A 21,597-nucleotide genomic window follows, 5' to 3' on the forward strand; every position below is an offset into this window, starting at 1 on the left:
TCCTCGTCCTTGTAGTTTCTTGTAGCCCTCGTTAACACTTCCTCTTTCTCCTCTTTTTCTTTAGGAACATAATTTGATCCTTCAACCTCCTCTCGTGGCCAGCATGCTAAGCTCGTCTTAGAGAAGGAGGACTTGATGCCTCATCATCGTTGTCTTGAAGACTCTGAATCACTTCTTCGTTCCCCACTACTTCAGAAACAGGGTCAAATCCCATACAACTCAAGAAATCTTGCAAGTGGGGCCAATAATTTAATGTCACTACTCCACCATCGTCATACACGTATGGCCAATTGAATAAATCTGCTACCATTGAGGCACTCCAATTAGGGATTTTCTGGTCAGGTTCCCCGTTCTTGAACAATACCTTACAGAATTTCACAGTGGCGCTGTTGTATGTACTGATATCTAAAATCTCAATGGCATCTTTTTCTTGCAACGGAATCCCAAACCAATCAAAGCCTTTGAAACGGTGAATGTAGATTGTATCTCGCTCAGTTGAATACTCGATATCCTTAATTCTGAGACTATGAAAACACCTGATTTTTTTATCTTTTTTGTGGATACAAGCGGAAACATCTATAGTTATGTCCGATAGATTATCAAACTCTTCCAACGTGAGATCGTAGTAGAGGGAGCAGGAGAATTCCAAAACAAGGCAAAGAATTAACCCATTATTATCGATCCCATCATTGGCAGTCAAGGAATAATTATAACAAAGTTCCAGTGACCTGTTGAATGGTAAAAGCGTTCCCTGCAAATAATCAGGAAAAAAGAAACCCGAGCCGTCAATAATCAAAGTATTAAATTAATAATTAACAGTTTTTAATAGGTCCAATTAATTTTAGGAGAAAACATACCTGTATCTTCTTTGGAGTATGTGTCAAGTTATAACTGCCTTGTACATACATGTCTTCCAACGATTCTATTCCCTCAAGGCCTGGAATCTCCTCTAGCTTTTCGCAATTCATAAGCTTTACTGTTGTCAAATTTTTCAGCTTTGACAAATCTGGAAGTCGTACCAATGAAACACAATTTTTACAACAAAGTTCAACTAAACTTGAAGGAAGCTCCGGGAGGTATTCCAACTTCTCGCATTCATGAATATTTAATTTCTTCAAGGTTTTCAAGGGTGACATATCGACTTGGAAGGATTCAAGCCTCCTCAGCGAATTGATTTCCAGCTCCACTAAATTTGGGGGCATTGAAAAATCATCAGGAAATTTAGTAATTTTCATTTTATTCAGGTTAATGCTATCTAAACATCTCATTCCTCCCATTGATCTTGGTAGCTTCACTAGTTCAGTACAACCTGTCAAATCTAATTTCTCAAGCTTCTCTAATACTCCAACACCATCGCCCAATTTCTTGAGTGATTCGCAATAAAGAAGAATAAGCTCTTTGAGAGAACTCATCCTGGAAATGCTGTCTGGGAGTTCTTCTATTTGTGAATCCGCCAAGTCAAGCTTGACTAGAGATTTTAGATCACCAATGGACTCGGGCAACTTCTTGAATGAACGGCATGAATCGAGAATAAGCTCTTTGAGAGAGCTCATCCTGGAAATGCTGTCTGGGAGTTCTTCTATTTGTGTATCCATCAAGTCAAGCTTGACTAGAGATTTTAGATCACCAATGGACTCGGGCAACTTCTTGAATGAACGGCACGAACCGAGAATAAGCTCTTTGAGAGAGCTCATCCTGGAAATGCTGTCTGGGAGTTCTTCTATTTGTGTATCCATCAAGTCAAGCTTGACTAGAGATTTTAGATCACTAATGGACTCGGGCAACTTCTTGAATGAATGGCACCAACGGAGAATAAGCTCTTTGAGAGAGCTCATCCTGGAAATGCTGTCTGGGAGTTCTTCTATTTGTGTATCCATCAAGTCAAGCTTGACTAGAGATTTTAGATCACCAATGGACTCGGGCAACTTCTTGAATGAATGGCACCAACGGAGAATAAGCTCTTTGAGAGAGCTCATCCTGGAAATGCTGTCTGGGAGTTCTTCTATTTGTGTATCCGTCAAGTCAAGCTTGACTAGAGATTTTAGATCACCAATGGACTCGGGCAACTTCTTGAATGAACGGCACGAATTGAGAATAAGCTCTTTGAGAGAGCTCATCCTGGAAATGCTGTCTGGGAGTTCTTCTATTTGTGTATCCGTCAAGTCAAGCTTGACTAGAGATTTTAGATCACCAATGGACTCGGGCAACTTCTTGAATGAACTGCACAAATGAAGAATAAGACTTTTGAGCTGACTTAACTGTCCGATGGATTCATCTAACCCATCCAAAGATGTGCAACGTTGAAGATCTAATTTCTCCAAATAAGGAAACCATGAAAAGTCTGGGGACTTAGATAAATGTTCACAGTGTCCAAGATTGAGAACTTTCAAATTTTGGAATCCCTGTCAAACAAAGAGAAAACACACACACATATATATATATATATATATTACTATATTACTATCAATAAAACTTACTAATCAAATGAGAAAATAAAGTTAAATACTATACCTGATTTTCATCTTGAGGTCTGATATTCCAAACATGTTCAATACGGCTATCCGATAGGTTGAGATAAACTAATCTCTTATGATAGAAATTGGTAGGTAAAGTATCTGTAGGTATGTATTTCCACTCTAAACATCTTAACGCAGAGGGAAATTGTGAAAGGTCTCCCACAAAGTTTGTTGAACTAATGTCAAGAAATCTTATATTAGGCATCATCTTAAAAGGTTCACTAGTGACCTCAATAGGCGTCTTTGAGTGATAGCGGAGACTCATTCCTTCTATCATATTAGTCCCCTATAATAGAAAATAACTCAAGTAAATAGAAATTGATGGGAAAAAAAAAAAAAAAGAGAGAGAAAAGTGATAAAAACACATCCCATGTCATTTGAAACGACGTAGTAAAGGCTATGGATAGCATCCAAATCATTGTACAAAAGAATTTTAAAATGTGGAACTGTGCATTAATGTGCCATGCTTTTATTGTGCTTGGTTGCAATGTAATTTTTTATAATGCGCGCACGCACACGCACAGAGAGAGAGAGAGAGAGAGAGAGAGAGAGAGAGAGAGAGAGAGAGAGAGAGAGAGAGAGAGAGAGAGAGAGAGAGAGAGAGAGAGAGAGAGAGAGGCATGCATTTTGGTCTTACCTTATGTTCTTGTAGTACTTCCATGATTTCACCATCAGACCATAACCTACTACGTTTTCCCGGCTCCATACGGCTTTCTTCTAAGACAATTTCTCTTCCCATATCTCGAATATGATCATGCATTGCCAAGTATTCACCTTTCCAACTATCTTCAAATTTTAGAAGGGATCTTTTTATTAATCTGCATATTGATGATTTTGGATGATAGCCACAAGCTTCCCATATGGAAATTACAATTTCTTTCTTCCATCCAATGAAAAAGCATGCAGCATCAAGAAATATGGCCTTTTGATAATCATTTTCTAGGTTGTCATAGCTTATCTTCAACCTTCTCTGGACTTCTACAGGAGGAATTTCTTTCAAAGTCTGTAATGTACTTTCCCATGTTTCTTTGTCGCTATGGTCTGACAGATAAGACCCAAACACCTCTAGAGTTAAAGGCAACCCTTCAGAATGTATTGCCACATCACGTGAGAGTTGCATATATTCTTCAGGAGGTTGTTTGCTTTGAAAGGCATGGCAACTAAATAGTTGAAGAGAATTCTCATGATCTAGAAATGGGGGTCTATATATTTTATCTATACTGACTTTAGCTATGTTCAAAATATTTTCATCTCTCGTTGTGATTATGACCCGACTTCCTTGACCAAACCAATTGAGCCCACCAGCCAAAGCACCAATCTGTTCTTTACTATCCACATCATCAAGAACAAGAAAAACTTTTTCTTTACAAAGTCTTTCTTCTATAAATTTCTTTCCTCTATGTAAATCTTCAATGGCATGGTCCCTTTTGAAAATATCTTTAAGAAGTTGCTTCTGCAAAGACACTAGACTCTTGCATTGTGTTGCTTGTTGTCTAACATCTGAAAGAAAACTGTGCCTATTGAAGGTTGGAAAGATCCTATTGTAGACAGCCTTGGCAATAGTTGTCTTCCCGATGCCACCAAAACCACAGATTCCCACGAATAGAGCATCATCAGAGCCAATATTTAACAATGATAGCAGATCATTTATTCTGGAAGCCAAATGCGTGCTACAAACCAAATCACTCAGGGTCCTTTTGACAATTGAATCAACTAACTCTGCTGGATTCCTACAATTATTTTATATAAAAAAATAAAGTCAAAACAAAAATAACCAGTTAAGATCAAACTATCTTGTAAAGAAAAGAACATATAAATTCAAATTTTTTTATGGAATGGAAAGCAAGCAGTAAAAAAACATAAACACTTATGAGAAATTGAAGTGAAACGGATGGAAATAGAATGATGGTCTAACAAAATGAAATATATAGATAATCGTTTAATTAAGTTTTGAGAAAAAATGAAAAATTGTGGGCTTTAGACTTACATAGTTTCTTTGAGAACTTCTCCTTTCAAATTCCCGACCTCTCTCAAAGCTTCCCTCCAGCTCATTACTATATTGGCCTCGAAAATCTCCTCGTGCTTCCTAAACGCTTCTTCAAAACTTTCGGTCTGGTTCCGAACATGTGATGGGTCAACGTGATAGAATATGGGCAAGGCAATTTGACCGTTGGATTTGTAGCACTGAAATATCTGTGCAAGTTCCCGCAAGCACCATTTGCTATTTGCATAACCTTTAGAGAAGACAGGTATCGAGATTTTTGACCCCTCTATCGCTCTAAGGATGGTTGGGCCAATTGGTTCTCCAGTCCACAAGTTTTCATTATCAAGAAAGACATCAATTCCTGCATATTTCAGAGCTTTGTGAAGGAACCAAATGAAGTTATTGCGAGTATCTTCACCCCTGAAGCTGAGAAACACATCGTAACTGGAAGATCCAATACGGTACTCACACTGAGCCAAATGCGTGCTACTAACCAATTCACTCAGGGTCCTTTTGACAATTGAATCAACTAACTCTGCTGGATTCCTACAATTATTTTATATAAAAAAATAAAGTCAAAACAAAAAAAACCAGTTAAGATCAAACTATCTTGTAAAGAAAAGAACATATAAATTCAAAATTTTTTATGGAATGGAAAGCAAGCAGTAAAAAAACATAAACACTTATGAGAAATTGAAGTGAAACGGATGGAAATAGAATGATGGTCTAACAAAATGAAATAAATAGATAATCGTTTAATTAAGTTTTGAGAAAAAAGCAAAAATTGTGGACTTTAGACTTACATAGTTTCTTTGAGAACTTCTCCTTTCAAATTCCCGACCTCTCTCAAAGCTTCCCTCCAACTCTTTACTATATCGGCCTCGAAAATCTTCTCGTGCTCTCTAAACGCTTCTTCAAAACTTCCGGTCTGGTTCCGAACATGTGATGGGTCAACGTGAAAGAATATGGGCAAGACAATTTGACCATTGGATTTGTAGCATTGAAATATATGGGCAAGTTCCTGCAAGCACCATTTGCTATCTGCATAACCTTTAGAGAAGACAGGGATCGAGATTTTTGACCCCTCTATCGCTCTAAGGAGGGTTGGGCCAATTGCTTCTCCAGTCCACAAGTTTTCATTATCAAGAAAGACATCGATTCCTGCATCTTTCAAAGCTTTGTGAAGGAAACAAATGAAGTTATAGCGAGTATCTTCACCCCTGAAGCTGAGAAACACATTGTAACTGGAAGATCCAACTGTGGAGGCAACAGAGGAGGAGGAGGAGGAAGCCGAATCTAGTGCCGCCATGAAGTTGGAAGTTGTAATTGCAGACAAGATCAGATGATGTTCAAAGAGCTCTTTTTTTTCTTTTTTTTCCCTCTCAAGAAACTTTCTCTACCAATTCACCCAAACTGATCAATTGCCTTCTACGAAATCATAGTTTAAATAAACGAGTATTGACTCTGCTGACTGACTTTCTGAGTTGCTATGTCTAATTTTTATTCCCTTAATAATAAATAATAATAATAATTGTATCTACTCTCCACTTGGTATTCTTTTGAAAAAGTTGGAACTAAGAGGAAAGGAAAGTACTTGACAGCTTCCGCGTGCTTGTCAGGAAATCATATTATATGGAAGTGCATTGCTCCATTGTGGAAGTCGGTCGTTCTAGAGTCTTCTGTATTGGGCACAAGGATTTAGGGTTTGTCTCTATTTTTATTTTTTAAAGCATTATTTTTTTACTATTTACGGGATGAAATTATGATTATTCCTTTTTAGCTTTCATATTGGGCCCATCACTATACATTATGGGTGAAGTTGTTTGGAACTTTATGTAGAAGGTATTATTTGAGGTATCTTTAAAGCTTAGGAAATGTAGAATCATATATAAAGTAAAGGAGACTACGCCACTTTAAGTCAGTCGTCTATGACGTATGCTTTTGGAAATTATTGTTTTTGTCCATATAGGGATAAGAATCTAATCTGAGCAATCTTGACCAATCCAATCTGATTTCTAAAACCATATCAAGTATGACAAGGAGACTTTGTGTGGATAGTATTGTTTGAGGAGACAATAATTAAGTTAGTTTTGATCTTAGAAGGACGAGCTAAGATATGAAAAAGTAGAACTTCGTGGTGGTAAGAGAGAATGAGGAATAATTTTCATTTTCTTTGTGGGAAAAATGTTTTTGTGGGGGGAGTTGATCCTTGCTATCCAGACACATAACAAAGTTGACCTTGACCAGAACTATGAGCCCGTTTGGTATCGTTTCTGTTTTAGAAACGTCGTTTCGTGTCAAAAACGAAAATTTTAGTTTCTGTGTCAAAATGCAGTTTAAAACGAAAAAATGGTGTTTCAAAATTTCAGATTTTTATCGGGAACAATTTTTTTTTTTTTTAATTTTTTTTTTTTTTTTGTAAAATGGAACGAAACTGGGAAGACGGAACTCCATGGAGTTCCGTCCAATCTCGTTTTTTTAGTTTTTTTTTTTCACTTTTTTGTTCCAAAAAAACAGAAACAGACCATAAGTGCACCAAACAGAAGATTCCGTTTTTTCGTTCCAACAGAACGAAAAAACTCCAAAAACTTTTTTTTAGAACAATACCAAACGGAGCCTATGTTTCTGAAAACAGAAGAGTGAGAAAGAGAGTTTTCCATGTCATTCAATTTGATTGTCCTTTGTTTTCACTTTGTGGTAATATGCACAAAATGTGGAAACTGAATATCACTCAGCAGAGCTTATATGCTCCTCATCTTGTTCACAGGAAACAGGAAAGATGTTCATCTCACTCAGCAGAGCAATATTCCCAAAAAAAAAAAAAGATGTCAAAAAGGAATCTTTTATCCTATCCACTGGATAGTTTTCAAATCCAACTACTGTGGAGTGTTCCAGGTTACTTTGATCCTTCCCACTTCTCTTTATTGTTTGGATTTCACTAATCGTGAGTGCTTAACAATATTATTAGTTATAAGCCAAAGTTTTCTACTTAAGTCATTCACCGTAAGCTTTTCCAAAAAGGCTTTTCCAGCACCTGAATTGATATTCACAAGCATGAAACATGTGACATCCAAGAATTCCACCACTCAACTACCCAGCTAGTAAATTTCTTGGTTTCCGAGTTGATAATAAAAGGAAAGGAAAGTATTAGGCAGCTTCCACGTGCTTCTCAAGAAATCACAGTATGCTTTTGGAAATTAGGGTTTTTGTAGCTTTCTGGTCTCAAATTGATATCAATTCGAATTGAAATGATATCATTCGGGATCGAATTAAACTGACCACGATTGAGAATCAATCTCAGCCAAAACCAATCTAATCTGAACGATCCTGATCGGATTTTAAAACCACACTATCAAGTATGGAAAGGAGACTTGGTCTTCCTATGTCGGTGAGGTGTGCATCTTGGAAATTTCTGTTTTCTAAAGTCTTCTGTATTGGGCCCGTCGATGTGTATTGTTTTCTAAAGTTGCTCCACCATGGAAAGAGGGTTGGCCTTTGTTTTTTTTGTTGGGTGAGGTATGCCTTTGGAAATTATGCTTCCTTTTTAGCTTTCGTATTGGGCCCATCACTATACATTATTTGTGGGTGAGGTGGTTTTTTTTTTTTTTTTCTGGTGAAAAGGTGGTTTGAAACTTTGTATGGATAGTACTGTTAGAGGTATCTTTTAAGCTGAGGAAATTGGAATCATAATATTACCTGGTTGTAAGTCAATATTTTAGTTGGGATGAGTTTGGGCCCGGATATCTGGCCCAAATCAAAACATTTTCAAGGCAGATTTGGGCAAGCGGATACTTTTTCTCTTTAGATCTGATTTTAGTAGGGGAATCAGATGGAGTCCTTTTAAGAAAAGTAGAGAGAATATTTAAGTTGGATTAACCTGTTATGGTCCCTTATCCCAAACACTAGGTGAGTGGTGAACCTGTCCGGTTTTACAATTCAGGTCCAGGGGTACTAGACCTCGGTTACACATAGCCACACCTAACCCTTGTAACAAATCAATTGCATGGAGACTCGAGCTAGAGATGCCTATTAACACACAACGTCTTTAGACCAATGGAACACCCTAGGTGGATTTGCTTTGTAGTTAATTGCTTGTTTCTATCTTTAAATTAAAAAAAAAAAAAAAAAAAAAAAAAAAAAAAAAACCAGCGACAGGGTAAGTGGATCCTATATATGCCGTGTCAGAATATGGAGATCTCGGAAAAAAAATCGTCTGCAATTCCGATCTCGTACAATTCCGTAAAATACCACCTTCAGGGGGTGACACGTGTATTGATACCAATGTAATGGTCCAAATTTGATTTAAATGTCTCTTCACTGATTTAATGTTTTATTAGTTGTACCAGATCAATACACGTGTCACCACCTGAAGGTGGTATTGCACGGAATTGTACGAGATCGGAATTGCAGACGATTTCAACCCGGAGATCTCACATCCCATGCCGTATGAATAAAAGAAATAAGATCAATTTATAGATATAAATGTTTTGTTAGGGTTATATAACATGTGATGATGCTAGTCACATTTCTAATGCAAATATGCCATATTGGATTTTATGACATTGAAACACGTAAGACTCATAAAAAAAATTAAAAAAAAAAATCGAGGGGTTGAATAATATGATTTATGTTCATCTAACAACTACTTGGGGCCTTGGGCAGATGATGTTTATGACCTTAACATTTTCGTATATATAAAACTGAGATAGTTTAGTGTGGATTCCTCAAGTTTTTGCATAAAATTATGAAAATATTTTTCAGACATTAGGTGTCATATTAACTTAAATAAGGTGAAATGAAAAGGCAAAAAAATTTCTAGTTACTAATTTTATACGAAATTGACATACAATTTGTGTTTAAATAAGGTGAAATCAAAAGCCTTTGGTTGAAGTAGGAAAGATATACCTCTCCTATAGAATCAATATATTAATAATAAGACAAGAAATCATAGGTTCATCTAGTTTTAATGGGGACAATAGAAGTAGTGTTAACAGGCTTTTAGCTGTGTTTAGTGATTGAAGAATGTAGATCTTAAAATTAGTTTCCAAGGATGAATACTCATGTTTTTTTTTTTCCTATTAATTTCTTGCTTCTGCTTTTAAACCTTTTCCTACAAGTATGCCCTGCCCTTTTCCATTGTGGCTGTTTAACAATAAAAGCTGAGAAATTTTAATTGTTTTCGAGTACTCATCTAGGAGTTCATGATTTCATAACCTTTATGCTTCATGTACTTTCACATTCCTCAAGATACTTTATTTTATAAATAGTCATTATGCTTCAAATATCAGTCCCCATATCATCTTAATTTAGCCCTTCCACAATGACTGGAGTTCTATTGTAGTCAGCTAATTAATTAGTTCTTTCACATTGATCTTGAAGCAATGCGTGTAGAATTGTGCAAATCGACTATTGATGTACTTTGGCAAATTATCTTAAAAAAAAAGACCATATATAGCTTTTAGACTTCTATAAATAACATCCAAAAAGGGTTGGTACAAAGGAAAAGTCTGCCATCTTGTATAGAACAAACACCTGGTTAGCACTAGGGGTGAAACAAGGCCTGGTTGGGCCGGGTTTCTTAAAATCCTAACCCAACCCTAGGTCCCAAAACTCAACCCAACCCTAACCCAACCCTGTCAGGTTCATGCTCATCCTAACCCAACCCTGTCGGGTTCATGCTTAGGCCCAACCCTGCCAGGGTCATGATTGGGCCGGGTTGGGTCGGGTTGATCCTAATTGGTCTTCGTAGTGGAATCACATTTTAATAAGTAGGATTTAATTCCGATTTCAATTCCTGATATGAATTGAAATCCGATTTTTTAATTAAAACTAAACGTGATATTTTATCATTTTTTCATGGAAATTCCATGTGCCCCTATTTTTTCATGTGACCATTTTTTTAATCCCCTCCATCAAAAGTCAACATATCAAGACATAATCCAATCACTCACTGTTGTTAGAATTTCATCTTGATCTATAATAATGCTTAATTTTCAATATATAAAGACCAAGAAACTCAAGTACTCCAAGCCCCCACCTCTCCTCATTCCTTAATTCATGGCTCTACATATGGTTTTTCCTTTGGCTTTGTGCTTTCTCTTTTGGCTATACTGGTCTCTATCATATTCTTGTTACACAAGAAACTCAATGACAACAACAAGAAAATCCCTTGGTTAGGAGAGGCACCTGCATTCTACAAAGCACAATAATAATTAAGGTTAAACTCAAGGCGGGTTAAAGTCAAGCTAGGTTTTCTATGCCTCAACCCAGGCCCGGCCCAACCCCACACAAGGTTGGGTCAGGTTGGCCTTCATAGTCGGGTTAGACAGGGTTCAGACTCAGGGCGGGTTCGGATCATCAGGGCTAAACTTACACCCCTAGTTAGCACCATATCTGCAAGGGGATATTGAGAAGTTCTTTGACTCTTCATGAGTAATCTGGTTTAGAGAAGCATCCAGGAAAAAATGCGGTGCATTTGTTTTTGATAGTTGGAAATTTTCCTTCTTATTTCTGTTTGTTGATTTTCTCTTCATCATCACACAGAAAACATCCAAACAAGTATAAGAAGCAATACTGACAGTGATGTTACCAATTAAATATAAAAATGAATTAAAGTAGAAACCTTCCATAAGATGTCAAGAGAACCTTCTTCTTATAGAAGCAAATATCAGGCTTTTGTTTGCTTCTTTCCCGAGAAATCCTTCCAACAGATCTGTTCAAGGAGTTAGCTAAGAGCTTCAACAACCTAACCTTTAGAATTCTGATCCATGCAGCTAGTAGGAACTGAAACACCTGTTTCCAATATGGGTTCATACTTCAAACTTATAGATTGCTTGGTGAGAACCCCTTTGCCACTTAAAACATTTGTGCCAGAGATGTAAGAAAACTGAAATTACAACACATAATTATTCCATTGTAAATTTCCTTCTAAAGTCTTTTTGAAATGACTAATATGATCAAAAGGTGGATAGTGTGCGTACCTCCATGTTGTTTGTGCTAAAAGAATTTATTTTCAGCAATACAGGATTTGTGATGAGATTCTATATGCTCATATCAATTTGCCTTGCATCACACCCAAACATGAGAGGTGATCGATTTGGCCATGGACCATAAAGTCACCTGCACCTAAGAAAATTTTGTCACCTCTCACTAAGAAAAATTGAACTCTATAACACCCATGACTTGAAAGGAATTAAGTCATTACAGATCGCACCCACATACCTGAGTTCTTTGCTCATCTGGACTGAGATTAGATAGTTTATGTGGCCCTTCTTTGACACCTAGTATACAAAAATATCCATATTAATTGAATTTTAGCTTTTACTTCATCAAAGTATCTGCCCTTGAAAGCTCACATATGAAAATCTTCAAGCTAAACCTAAATATTAAGCAAGTTGTTTTGTAGACTTTTGCCTGGTTCAAGAGATTATAACCAGGCAAGCAGTAATAATTTTGTTCTATGGTCATGGACCATTAATCTCTTGTCTTGTGTAGGGATATGCCCATATAGAAAAGCAGACCTTGGCCAGAACTTTGTTTCTGGAAAAAAATTTTTTTTTTTGAGGAGAGAGTTTCCCTTAAGATTCAATTGATATGTACTTTGTTTACATTTTGTGGTTATATGCCCTTTTTTCATCTTCTTTAACAAGGGGAGATGGTTCATCTGACTCAACAAAGCAGCATTCAATGAGAACTTGTCGAAATGTATCTTTTATCCTATCCATTGGATAGTGTTCAAATCCAACTGTGGAGTGTTTAGGGTTACCATGTGAAGGCTTTTGAATTGGAGAGTGGGAACAATATAAATAATAAGGCATATCAGACTAGTCTCAAAAAGTCTGTTTTAACATAATTGAGAAAGCAAGGGAGATGGAGGTAAAAGAGTTCCGTGCTATTGTTTTTCCTGAAACATGAGCTGTTTGCTTGTCCAATTTCTGTTCTTCTCATAATAAAGAAGAAATTGAATTATGCCTCATGGACAAAAGTTAAAAAGCCAAGCCACTTAAATCTGTTTATGTATGTGTTTATTTTGATTCTTACCACTTCTCTTTTTGCTCGTCTTTTGCTAAATTGTGAGTGATTGCAAATTTCAGAAGTTATAAGCTAAAGCTTTCTACCTAAGTGTCACCTGGATCAGCAAGCCACCCCAGTAGTAGCATATCTAAGTCAGGCCATGACTTCCCCTGCAAACCACTGGCTCCTACCATGCCAGCATTAGCAAAGTCCCCATTAGAAAAGTTCATATGTGCATTATAAACCACACGTGCACACAACTAACATGTGGACCAAAAACTCTACGGAGTGATCAATAAAAAAATTTTAAAGAACACAGTTTACATTGATATATTGAAACTGGCTGCTACATCTTCCTACTTATCCCAATCATTTCCGGTTATCCTATGCATATTCACAACTATTTACATTCTTGGCCATGGCAGGTGTCGTATGGGTTCTGGGAGAGATGGAATACATGATGGAGCGGTCAAGCTCCCTCAAGATCTATAATTAATAAGTAGACTAATACAGTCTCCTTCAAATGAAAATAGTCTAAACTGGATTAGAACTAACAATTACAGTAGAATAAGACTGTTACAATTCACCTTTGACAAAGTTCTCATCTCAACAACATCCAAGCCATTACCAAAAAAATGCAGTCATTCTTTATTGTAAAGACATAAAAAAAACAATCAATATTAGTCACCAATTAGAATTTTTATGGGCCCATTATAACCTTTAGTTTTAAAAAGTTTTTTTTTCTTCCCAATGGTTTCAGAAACTTCTGTTGTGAAGTCAGTCCTGTAATTTATATCCCTTGAAAATTTTCATTTACACTGATCAAGACCATGAACACAGGGACATATCAATTGGACGCAATCAAATTTTACCAAAATCCATGCCCCATTCCGCATAATGGTGATAGTGACCTGAAAAAGGCTTTTCCAGCTCCCGAATTGGTATTACAAGCATGAAACACTGTGACATCCAAGAACAAGCACTTTGTCCACGTCCTATATCGTGAGCCTTAAATTGTTTACCAAACACCTCATTAGGACCTCCCTAACAGGAACACATGCAAATCAAGGTCCAAATAATTGCAGAAATCAAAAAATTTTGTCTCAACTTTGAAGCCATTCTTTTTCTTTTACAGTTTCAAAAATGAATTTTTTTTTTAGTAGTTTGGGATTTGTCTTTGGTCTTTATTTTACTCCCCACATTGTAAGTGGAAGATAATTTCAATGGACTTTATAAGGCAGGGCAGGGCAGGGCAGGGCAGGGCAGGGCAGGGCAGGGCAGGGCAGGGCAGGGTAGGGGAGTGGCTAGGGTATTGTGGGCAAGGACTTGTGATTTGCCTGAGGGGTTTAAATACTGCTTAAGGACACTGCCCTGTAACATGCCTCAACAGCATCCCTTCCGGACTTTCTGCAATGGGTTTCTCTTATAACTACTTTTCTACATCAGGCCACCAATGAGAGAACTGTTTAATTCATTTCATTTGAGTTTACACTTAACCAGGCATGAGTGAAGTTTAAAACAACCTAATGGTGAAGAATTTGACATCATTTAATACCAAAAGGAAAGAAGAAAAAGAGATTGAAATTGTATGGTAGGGAAGAAGAACAAGACCTTTGTGATGTCCAAGATTGGTGTGTTTGCATTGACTGCCTGCGCACTTATTCCCCTCATGACATGAATCCCAAACTTCAAACCCATGGCATGAACTTTTTTTTTTTGTTGTTGTTAAAACCATGGCATGACCTTGCTTGGATACTTCAGAAAACTCTTTACCACCCTTAGAAGAAGAAGGCCAATTGTCTGGATCGGGATCACCCTCCCCCATTCATCTATCACAGCATATCATGGATGTGAATATACTGAAGAAGCATTCACATTCCTTTTATACAGGAGGAAATCAACTACAACATACTACAAAATAGGGAGAGAGAAGTAGAAAAGAGAGGTTTTCAAAGTCAGTAAAAGTTTTAATTGTGATATTCATTGTTGATGGAGTAATATAACAATCATGTCAGTAAAAGTTTCAATTGTCATATTCATTGGTTTCACTTGCTCAGTGATGGCGGACTCAGAAATTTGAGTCCAGAAAGAGAAATCTAGATCTAAAAACCACAGTTCTCTTACTAACCGACTTGCAGAATTACTTCACATCAATGGCAAAACCAATCCTCCCAACGATCAACCACGATCGATTTCAGGGTGATATTTTTGGATTTACAGACAGAAGGTTCGTATAGAGATTGCATTGATAAGGAACAGCATTCAAGAAGATTAATGGCGGCTCATGAAGAAAGGATTGCAAATAGATTGAAAGCCAAAGAAGAATTCAAAAAAAAAAAAAAGAGTCAAAGAATAAGAGATCAAAAAAATTGGGAAACTGAATTGGGTTCTTGAAGAAAGAGTGAAGATCTCTTATCAAAATAAGAGTTGCTTGGGGTTTTTATAAGAGTGAATATCTCTTATAAAAAATTGGGAAACTGAATTGGGTTCTTGAACCTGTAAGTAAACTCTTACATCGAAACAAACAGAGTTATGCAACAATTGATTTAATTTTCAGTAGCAACTTACTGTTTTATTTGCCAGGAAAAGAAAGGGCCAAATCCTTTCTGAACCTTTCAAAATAAGGTAAAGAACCATCCGAAAATGGCTTAGTAATAAGTGTGAGGTCATTACCTGAGTCAGTGTTAGTGCTGGCATCTGCAAGGACAGTGAGTTAACAGACTCTCGAAGAGAATATTTCAGTTTACAGATTAAAGTATGCCATAGGGACTTATAGTCCAGGCTGAAGATGAGATATGTATTGAAAAAGGAGCACCACCCCATGTTCTTGTGAGGAAATAGATTTTGTTGCTGCAACAAGCCCCTATAGAAAGGTTAGGATTCAAGTATTCAACTACCCCTCCGCCAAATTAGAAAGGTTAGATCAGAAAGTAAGTATATTCAACTAACCTGGTTGTTCTTGGTGTTGATAACAGTGACATACTGTCAGAAAAATAAATTCTCCATAGCCATTTCTAGTTGAAAAAGTTGATTCAGGCCTCAGCCTTCACTACCACATAGCAATTGCATACTACCAAACCAACTGACTTAGCTTCTTCTTCCTCCACCTCTTCAGGAACATTGTTGCGTCCTCTAACCCCAACATATGAAGTTGTTCGAATAAAATATACTGTTGTGTCCTGATTTTCCCACATGGATGAATTAAGTCAATATGAATCGAGCAGTTAACCCTGATTTTCCCACATTGGTGTGTTAACATTGAATGCATATGCACTTATTCCCTCATGACATGAATCCCAAACTTCAAACTCATGGCATGAACTTGCTAGGCTACTTCAAAAAACCACCCTTAGAAGAAGGCCATTTGTCTGGATCAGGGATCACCCTCCCCCATTCATCTATCACATCATATCCAACTGAATATACTGAAAAACCATTCAGGTACATTCCTTCTATACCAGAGGAAGTCAACTTCAACATGATACAAAATATGATTTAAGTGTCATGTAAAAGATTTCACTGTTATAATCATTGGAGAAGGAGTAATATAACAATTGTTTCAATTACTTTTATGTGTTGGTGTTATTAATCTGAAGTCTCTAACCTTAAAGCCATGAGCAAGTAGACTGTTAGTGATGACTTCTGCATTTATTAGGAACTCATCTTCTGAGATGATTCAGTAGATGAATTCCAACCTCTTGGTGGGTTGTTAGCATCATGTCCTGCAAGCAAAGCTTCAGATGGTACACAGTAATTATTATTTAAATTAATAATTAGAATGTATATGAAAAATAAAATTAATTCAACAAAACTACTTGAATTGGTGTTGGTACCTTTAACAATCAGTGAACTCCAGAATCAACAGTTGTCTCATCATTCTTGTCCAGAAGAAATATTTCCATAGTCATGCTAAAAGAAGGACCTTATGCCTCAATAGTAGAGACCCTCAGAAACAGGGTCGAATCCTACACGACTAAAGAAATGGGATATGGTACTCCTCCTCCTCCCTTGCTGGTTGGGCCAATAATTTAATGTCACTGCTCCACCATCATCACCAACATATGACCAATTGAAGAAATCTGCTACTGAACTCGAATTAGGCTTTTGCTGGTCAGGTTCTCTGTTCTTGAACAAGATCTCCCAGAATTTTAATTTGAAACGGTATGTACGGATATATAAAATCTCAATAACATCTTTTTCTTGCAATGGAATCCCAAACCAGTCAAAGCCTTTGAAATGGTGAATGTAGATTACATCTCGATCAGTAGTATACTCAAGATCCTTAATTCTCAGCGTATGAAAGCACTTCATTTTTTTATCTTTTTGGTGGATACAAGCACAAATTTCTATATTGGTCCTTAATATGTGACCCTCTTTCACTTTCAGATTGTAGTCAATGGTGAAGAAGAATTCCAGAACAAGGCAAAGAATAAATCCATTATTATAGATCCCATCATTTGCAGTCAAGGAATAACTATAACTAAGTTCCCTGTTGTTTGGTAAAAGTGTTCCCTGCCAATAATAAGGGGAAAGGAAAGGGAAAGTCAATAATCAAAGTATTAAATTAATTGACAGTGAACTTCTAATAGTTCCAATTAGTTTTATGGGAAAATAGAACAAGGACTTGAACCTGTATCTTCCTTGGAGTACGTGTCAAGTTATAGCATCCTTGTGCACTCAATTCTTTCAACGATTCTGTTCCCTCAAGGCCTGGAATCTCCTCTAGCTTTTTGCAATACCTGAGATTCAATGTTGTCAAATTTTTCAGCTTTGACAAATCTGGTAGTCGTACCAATGAAACACATTTTTCACAACAAAGTTCAACTAAACTTGAGGGAAGCATCAAGATGTATTTCAACTTCTTGCATTGACAAATCATTAATTTCTTCAAGGTTTTCACAGGTGACATATCTATTGGGAGAGACTGAAGCGACCTCAAATGATTGATTTCCAAATTCACTAAATTTGAGAGCGTTAAAAAATCATCAGGGAATTTAGAAATATTGGTCCAAGTCAGGTTAATGCTGTGCAGCCGTCTCATTCTTCCCATTGATCTTGGTAGCTTCACTAGTTTAGTGCAATCTTCAGCATCTAATACCTCAAGCTTCTCTAATAGTCCAACACCAATGGGCAATTTCTTGAGTGAAATGCACCTTTTGAGAATAAGCACTTCGAGAGAACTCATCCTGGAAATGTTGTCTGGGAGTTCTTCTATTTGTGTCTTCGTCAAGTCAAGCTTTACTAGAGATTTTAGATCACCAATGGACTCAGGCAATTTTTTGAATGAATCACAAAATATGAGAATAAGCTCTTTTAGAGAATTCATCTTGGAAATGCTGTCTGGGATTTCTTCCACTTTTGTCTCCGTCAAGTCAAGCTTGACTAGAGATTTTAGATCACCAATAGACTCAGGCAACTTTTTGAGTGAGTTGCATGATTTAAGTGTAAGCTCTTTGAGAAAACTCATCCTAGAAATGCTGTCTGGGAGTTCTTCAATTTGTGTCTCTGACAACTCAAGCTTGACTAGAGATCTTAGATCACCAATAGACTCAGGCAACTTCTTGAGTGAATTACACAATGTGAGGATAAGTTCTTTGAGAGATCCCATCTTGGAAATGTTGTCTGGGAGTTCTTCCATTTGTGTCTTCCTCAAGTCAAGCTTGACTAGAGATTTTAGATCACCAATGGACTCAGACAACTTTTTGAGTAACCTACATGATGTAAGAATAAGCTCTTTAAGACAACTCATACAGGAAATGTTGTATGGGAGTTCTTCTATTTGTGTTTCCCCCAAGTCGAGCTTCACTAGAGATTTTAGTTCACCAATGGACTCAGGCAACTTCTTGAGTGAATTACACCATATAAGAGTAAGCTCTTTGAGAGAACTCATCCTACAAATGCTGTCTGGAAGTTCTTTTATTGATGTATCCGACAAGTCAAGATTGACTAAATATTTTAGGTCACCAATAGACTCAGGCAACTTTTTGAGTGCTTCACATGATATGAGAATAAGACTTGAGTTGACACAACTGCCCAACGGACTCGTCTAACTCATCCAATAAATAGCATCCTCCAAGATATAATTGCTCCAAGTAAGGGAACCATGAAAAGTCCGGAGACGTAGATAGATAGACACAGGTACTTAGATCAAGAACTTTCAACTTTTGGAACCGCTGTCAAAACAAGGGAAAACATATATTACTATCCATAAAACTTAACAATCAAATGACAAAAGAAAAAGTCAAATACTATACCTGATTTTCATCTTGAGGCCTGATTTTCCAAACTTGTTTAACATTGCTCTCTGATATGTTGAGATAAACTAATCTCTTATGATAAAAATTAGTAGGTAAAGTATCTAAAGGTATGTTTTTCCACTCGAAACATCTTAATGAAGAAGGAAAGTGTGAAAGGTCTCCCACAAAGTTTGATGAACTAATGTTAAGAAATCTTAGATTAGGCATCATCTCAAAAGGTTCACTAGTGAAATTAATAGGCAGCTTTGAGGCATAGGGGATACTCATGCCTTTTATCATATCAGTTCCCTATAATAGAAAATAACTCAAGTTAATGGAAATTGGTGGATAATAGTAACCAAAAAAAAAAAGGAACAATGATATAAGCACATCCATGTCATTTGGAGAGGTGGTGTACAAGCAGTGGAGTGCATACAATCATTGTCCAAAAGAATTTTAAAATGTGGAAGTGTTAATGCAACACACACACACACAAATATACCTTATTTCCTTCTAATACTTCTAAGAGTTCGCCATAAGACCATAACCTACTACGCTTTCCTAGCTCCATACGGCCTTCTTCTAAGACAACTTCTCTTCCCATGTCTCGAATATGGTCATGCATCATCAAGCATTCACCATCCCAACTATCTTCAAATTTTAGAAGGGATCTTTTTATTAATCTGCATATTGATGATTTTGGATGATAGCCACAAGCTTCCCATATGGAAATTACAATTTCTTTCTTCCATCCAATGAAAAAGCATGCAACATCAAGAAATATGGCCTTTTGATAATCATTTTCTAGATTGTCATAACTTATCTTCAACCTTCTCTGGACTTCTTCAGGAGGAATTTCTTTCAATATTTGTATTGTACTTTCCCACTCTTCTTTGTTGCTTAGGTCCGATAGGTAAGAGCCAAACACCTCAAGAGCTAACGGCAACCCTCCAGAATGGACTGCTACAATACGTGAGAGTTGCATATAATCTTCAGGAGGCTGGTTGTTTTGAAAGGCATGCCAACTAAATAGTTGAAGAGAATGTTCTTGATCTAACAATTGAGGCCTATATATTTTATCTCTGTTAAGTTTAGCGACGTTCAAAATATGTTCATCTCTGGTTGTAATTATAACCCTACTTCCATGACCAAACCAATTGAGTCCACCAGCCAAAGCATCTATTTGTTCATTACCATCCACGTCATCAAGAACAAGAAGAACCTTTTCTTTACAGACTCTTTCTTCTATCAATTTTTTTCCAGTATGAAAATCGCCTATATCAAAGTCTGCTTTGAAGATATCTTTAAATAGTCGTTTTTGCAAAGACACTAGACCCATGTATTGCATTGCTTGTTCTCTAACATCTGAAAGAAAACTATGCCTCTTGAAGGATGAAAAGATGTGATTATATACAGCCTTGGCAATAGTTGTCTTCCCGATGCCTCCAGAACCACAGATTCCCACGAAATGAGCATCCTTTGAGCCAATATCTAATAATGATAATAGATCATTCACACAGGAATCCATTCCAACACGGTACTTACACCCAGCCAACTGTGTGCTACTGACCAATTCACTTAGAGCCCTTTTGACAACTAATTCAACCAACTCTGCTTGATCCCTGCTATCATTTCATTTATATCAAAAGTAAAATCACAACAATAACTGATAAGATCAAAATATCTAGTAAAGAAATAACATATAAATTTAAAGTTTTTGATGGAACAGAAAGCAGTAATATATATATATATATATATATATTAACAATGAGAAATAATTGGTATGAGTAAAAATTTGAAATATGAGAGACCTTATATACGAAGTAGGGGTAGTGTGGTGGCTTTTCACTTAGGCTCATATGTATTTGCAACTGGAACAGATGGAAATGGAATGGGCTTAAAGGAATGAAATACATAGATAATAACTGGTTAATTAAGTGTAAGATATCATAATAAGACTACTAAAAGAAAAGGGTTCGAGACTTACTTAGTTTCGTCAAGAACTTCTCCTTTCAAATTCCCTACCACTCGCAAAGCTTCCCTCCAACTCTCCACTATGTGGGGCTCCAAAATCTTTTCGTATTCCCGAAATGCTTCTTCAAAACTTCCAGTTTGGTTCCGAACATGTGATGGCTCAACGTAGAAGAATATAGGCAGGACCATTTGACCGTTGGATCTTTGACATTGAACTATCTGAGCAAGTTCAAGCAAGCACCATTTGCTATACGCATAACCTTTAGAGAAGACAGGGATCGAAATCTTGGAGCCCTGAATCGCTCCAAGGAGGGCTTGGCCAATGGCTTCTCCAGTCCTCAAATTTTCACTGTCAATAAAGGCATTAATTCCCGTCTTTCAGAATTTTGTGAAGGAAACCAGTAAAGTTATTGCGAGTATCTTCTCCTCTGAAGTTGAGAAACACATCGTAACTGCTGGAAGATCCAATTGTGGAAGCAGCAGAGGAGGAGGTGGAAGCCCAATTTTGTGCTGCCATGAAGTTGCAGTTGCGGTTGCAGTTGCAGTTTCAGTTGCAGAGAAGAAGATGACCAAAGAGATCTTCTTTCTCAACGAGTAGCAACAAGTATTCGTTAGGATCGGATTACACCGATCAGGATTAGGAATCAGACTCAATCAATACCAATCTAATCTGAACGATCCTGACCGATACAATCGGATTTTTAAAACCAGGCTATGAAGTATGGAAAGGAGACTTGTCTTTGTATGTCGGCGAGGTGTCCATCTTGGAAATTACGGTTTTCTAAAGTCTTCTGTATTGGGCCCGTCCATGGCTATTGATTCAAACGTTGAGGCAAGTTGCTCCACCATGGAAAAGGAGTCTTGGCCATCTTAG

The 21,597-nt window shown here is 36.9% G+C and overlaps 3 protein-coding genes and 1 pseudogene across 4 annotated transcripts; all 4 read right to left on the minus strand.

The window, feature by feature from the left end:
* Positions 1-95: 95 nt before the first annotated feature.
* LOC122081976 (disease resistance protein RPV1-like) lies at positions 96-6,062 on the minus strand. Of its 2 annotated transcripts, none has more exons than XM_042649428.1 (6): positions 5,745-6,062; positions 4,504-4,944; positions 3,154-4,246; positions 2,512-2,802; positions 858-2,402; positions 96-751 (listed from the first exon to the last, which is right to left on the minus strand). In XM_042649428.1, the coding sequence occupies exons 1-6, from the start codon at positions 5,807-5,809 to the stop codon at positions 107-109; spliced, it is 4,080 nt and encodes a 1,359-aa protein (XP_042505362.1). In that variant the 5' UTR covers positions 5,810-6,062; the 3' UTR covers positions 96-106. The 2 variants fall into 2 exon arrangements, with proteins under 2 accessions (XP_042505362.1, XP_042505361.1); XM_042649427.1 differs by having other exon boundaries at positions 4,504-5,046; positions 5,304-6,054.
* Positions 6,063-11,109: 5,047 nt separating this feature from the next.
* LOC122082150 lies at positions 11,110-14,098 on the minus strand (annotated as a pseudogene).
* Positions 14,099-14,235: 137 nt separating this feature from the next.
* LOC122082151 (disease resistance protein RPV1-like) lies at positions 14,236-18,403 on the minus strand. The gene is made up of 4 exons (XM_042649633.1): positions 17,144-18,403; positions 16,347-17,025; positions 16,118-16,247; positions 14,236-14,342 (listed from the first exon to the last, which is right to left on the minus strand). The coding sequence occupies exons 1-2, from the start codon at positions 18,401-18,403 to the stop codon at positions 16,444-16,446; spliced, it is 1,842 nt and encodes a 613-aa protein (XP_042505567.1). The 3' UTR covers positions 14,236-14,342; positions 16,118-16,247; positions 16,347-16,443.
* A 103-nt stretch (positions 18,404-18,506) lies between these two features.
* LOC122082152 (TMV resistance protein N-like) lies at positions 18,507-20,912 on the minus strand. The gene is made up of 4 exons (XM_042649634.1): positions 20,737-20,912; positions 19,252-20,371; positions 18,768-19,058; positions 18,507-18,686 (listed from the first exon to the last, which is right to left on the minus strand). Exons 1-4 carry the CDS (start codon positions 20,910-20,912, stop codon positions 18,507-18,509), a joined length of 1,767 nt encoding a protein of 588 aa, XP_042505568.1.
* Positions 20,913-21,597: the final 685 nt, after the last annotated feature.

This window comes from Macadamia integrifolia, chromosome 6, assembly GCF_013358625.1.
Source record: "Macadamia integrifolia cultivar HAES 741 chromosome 6, SCU_Mint_v3, whole genome shotgun sequence".
Classification (NCBI taxonomy): Eukaryota; Viridiplantae; Streptophyta; class Magnoliopsida; order Proteales; family Proteaceae; genus Macadamia; species Macadamia integrifolia.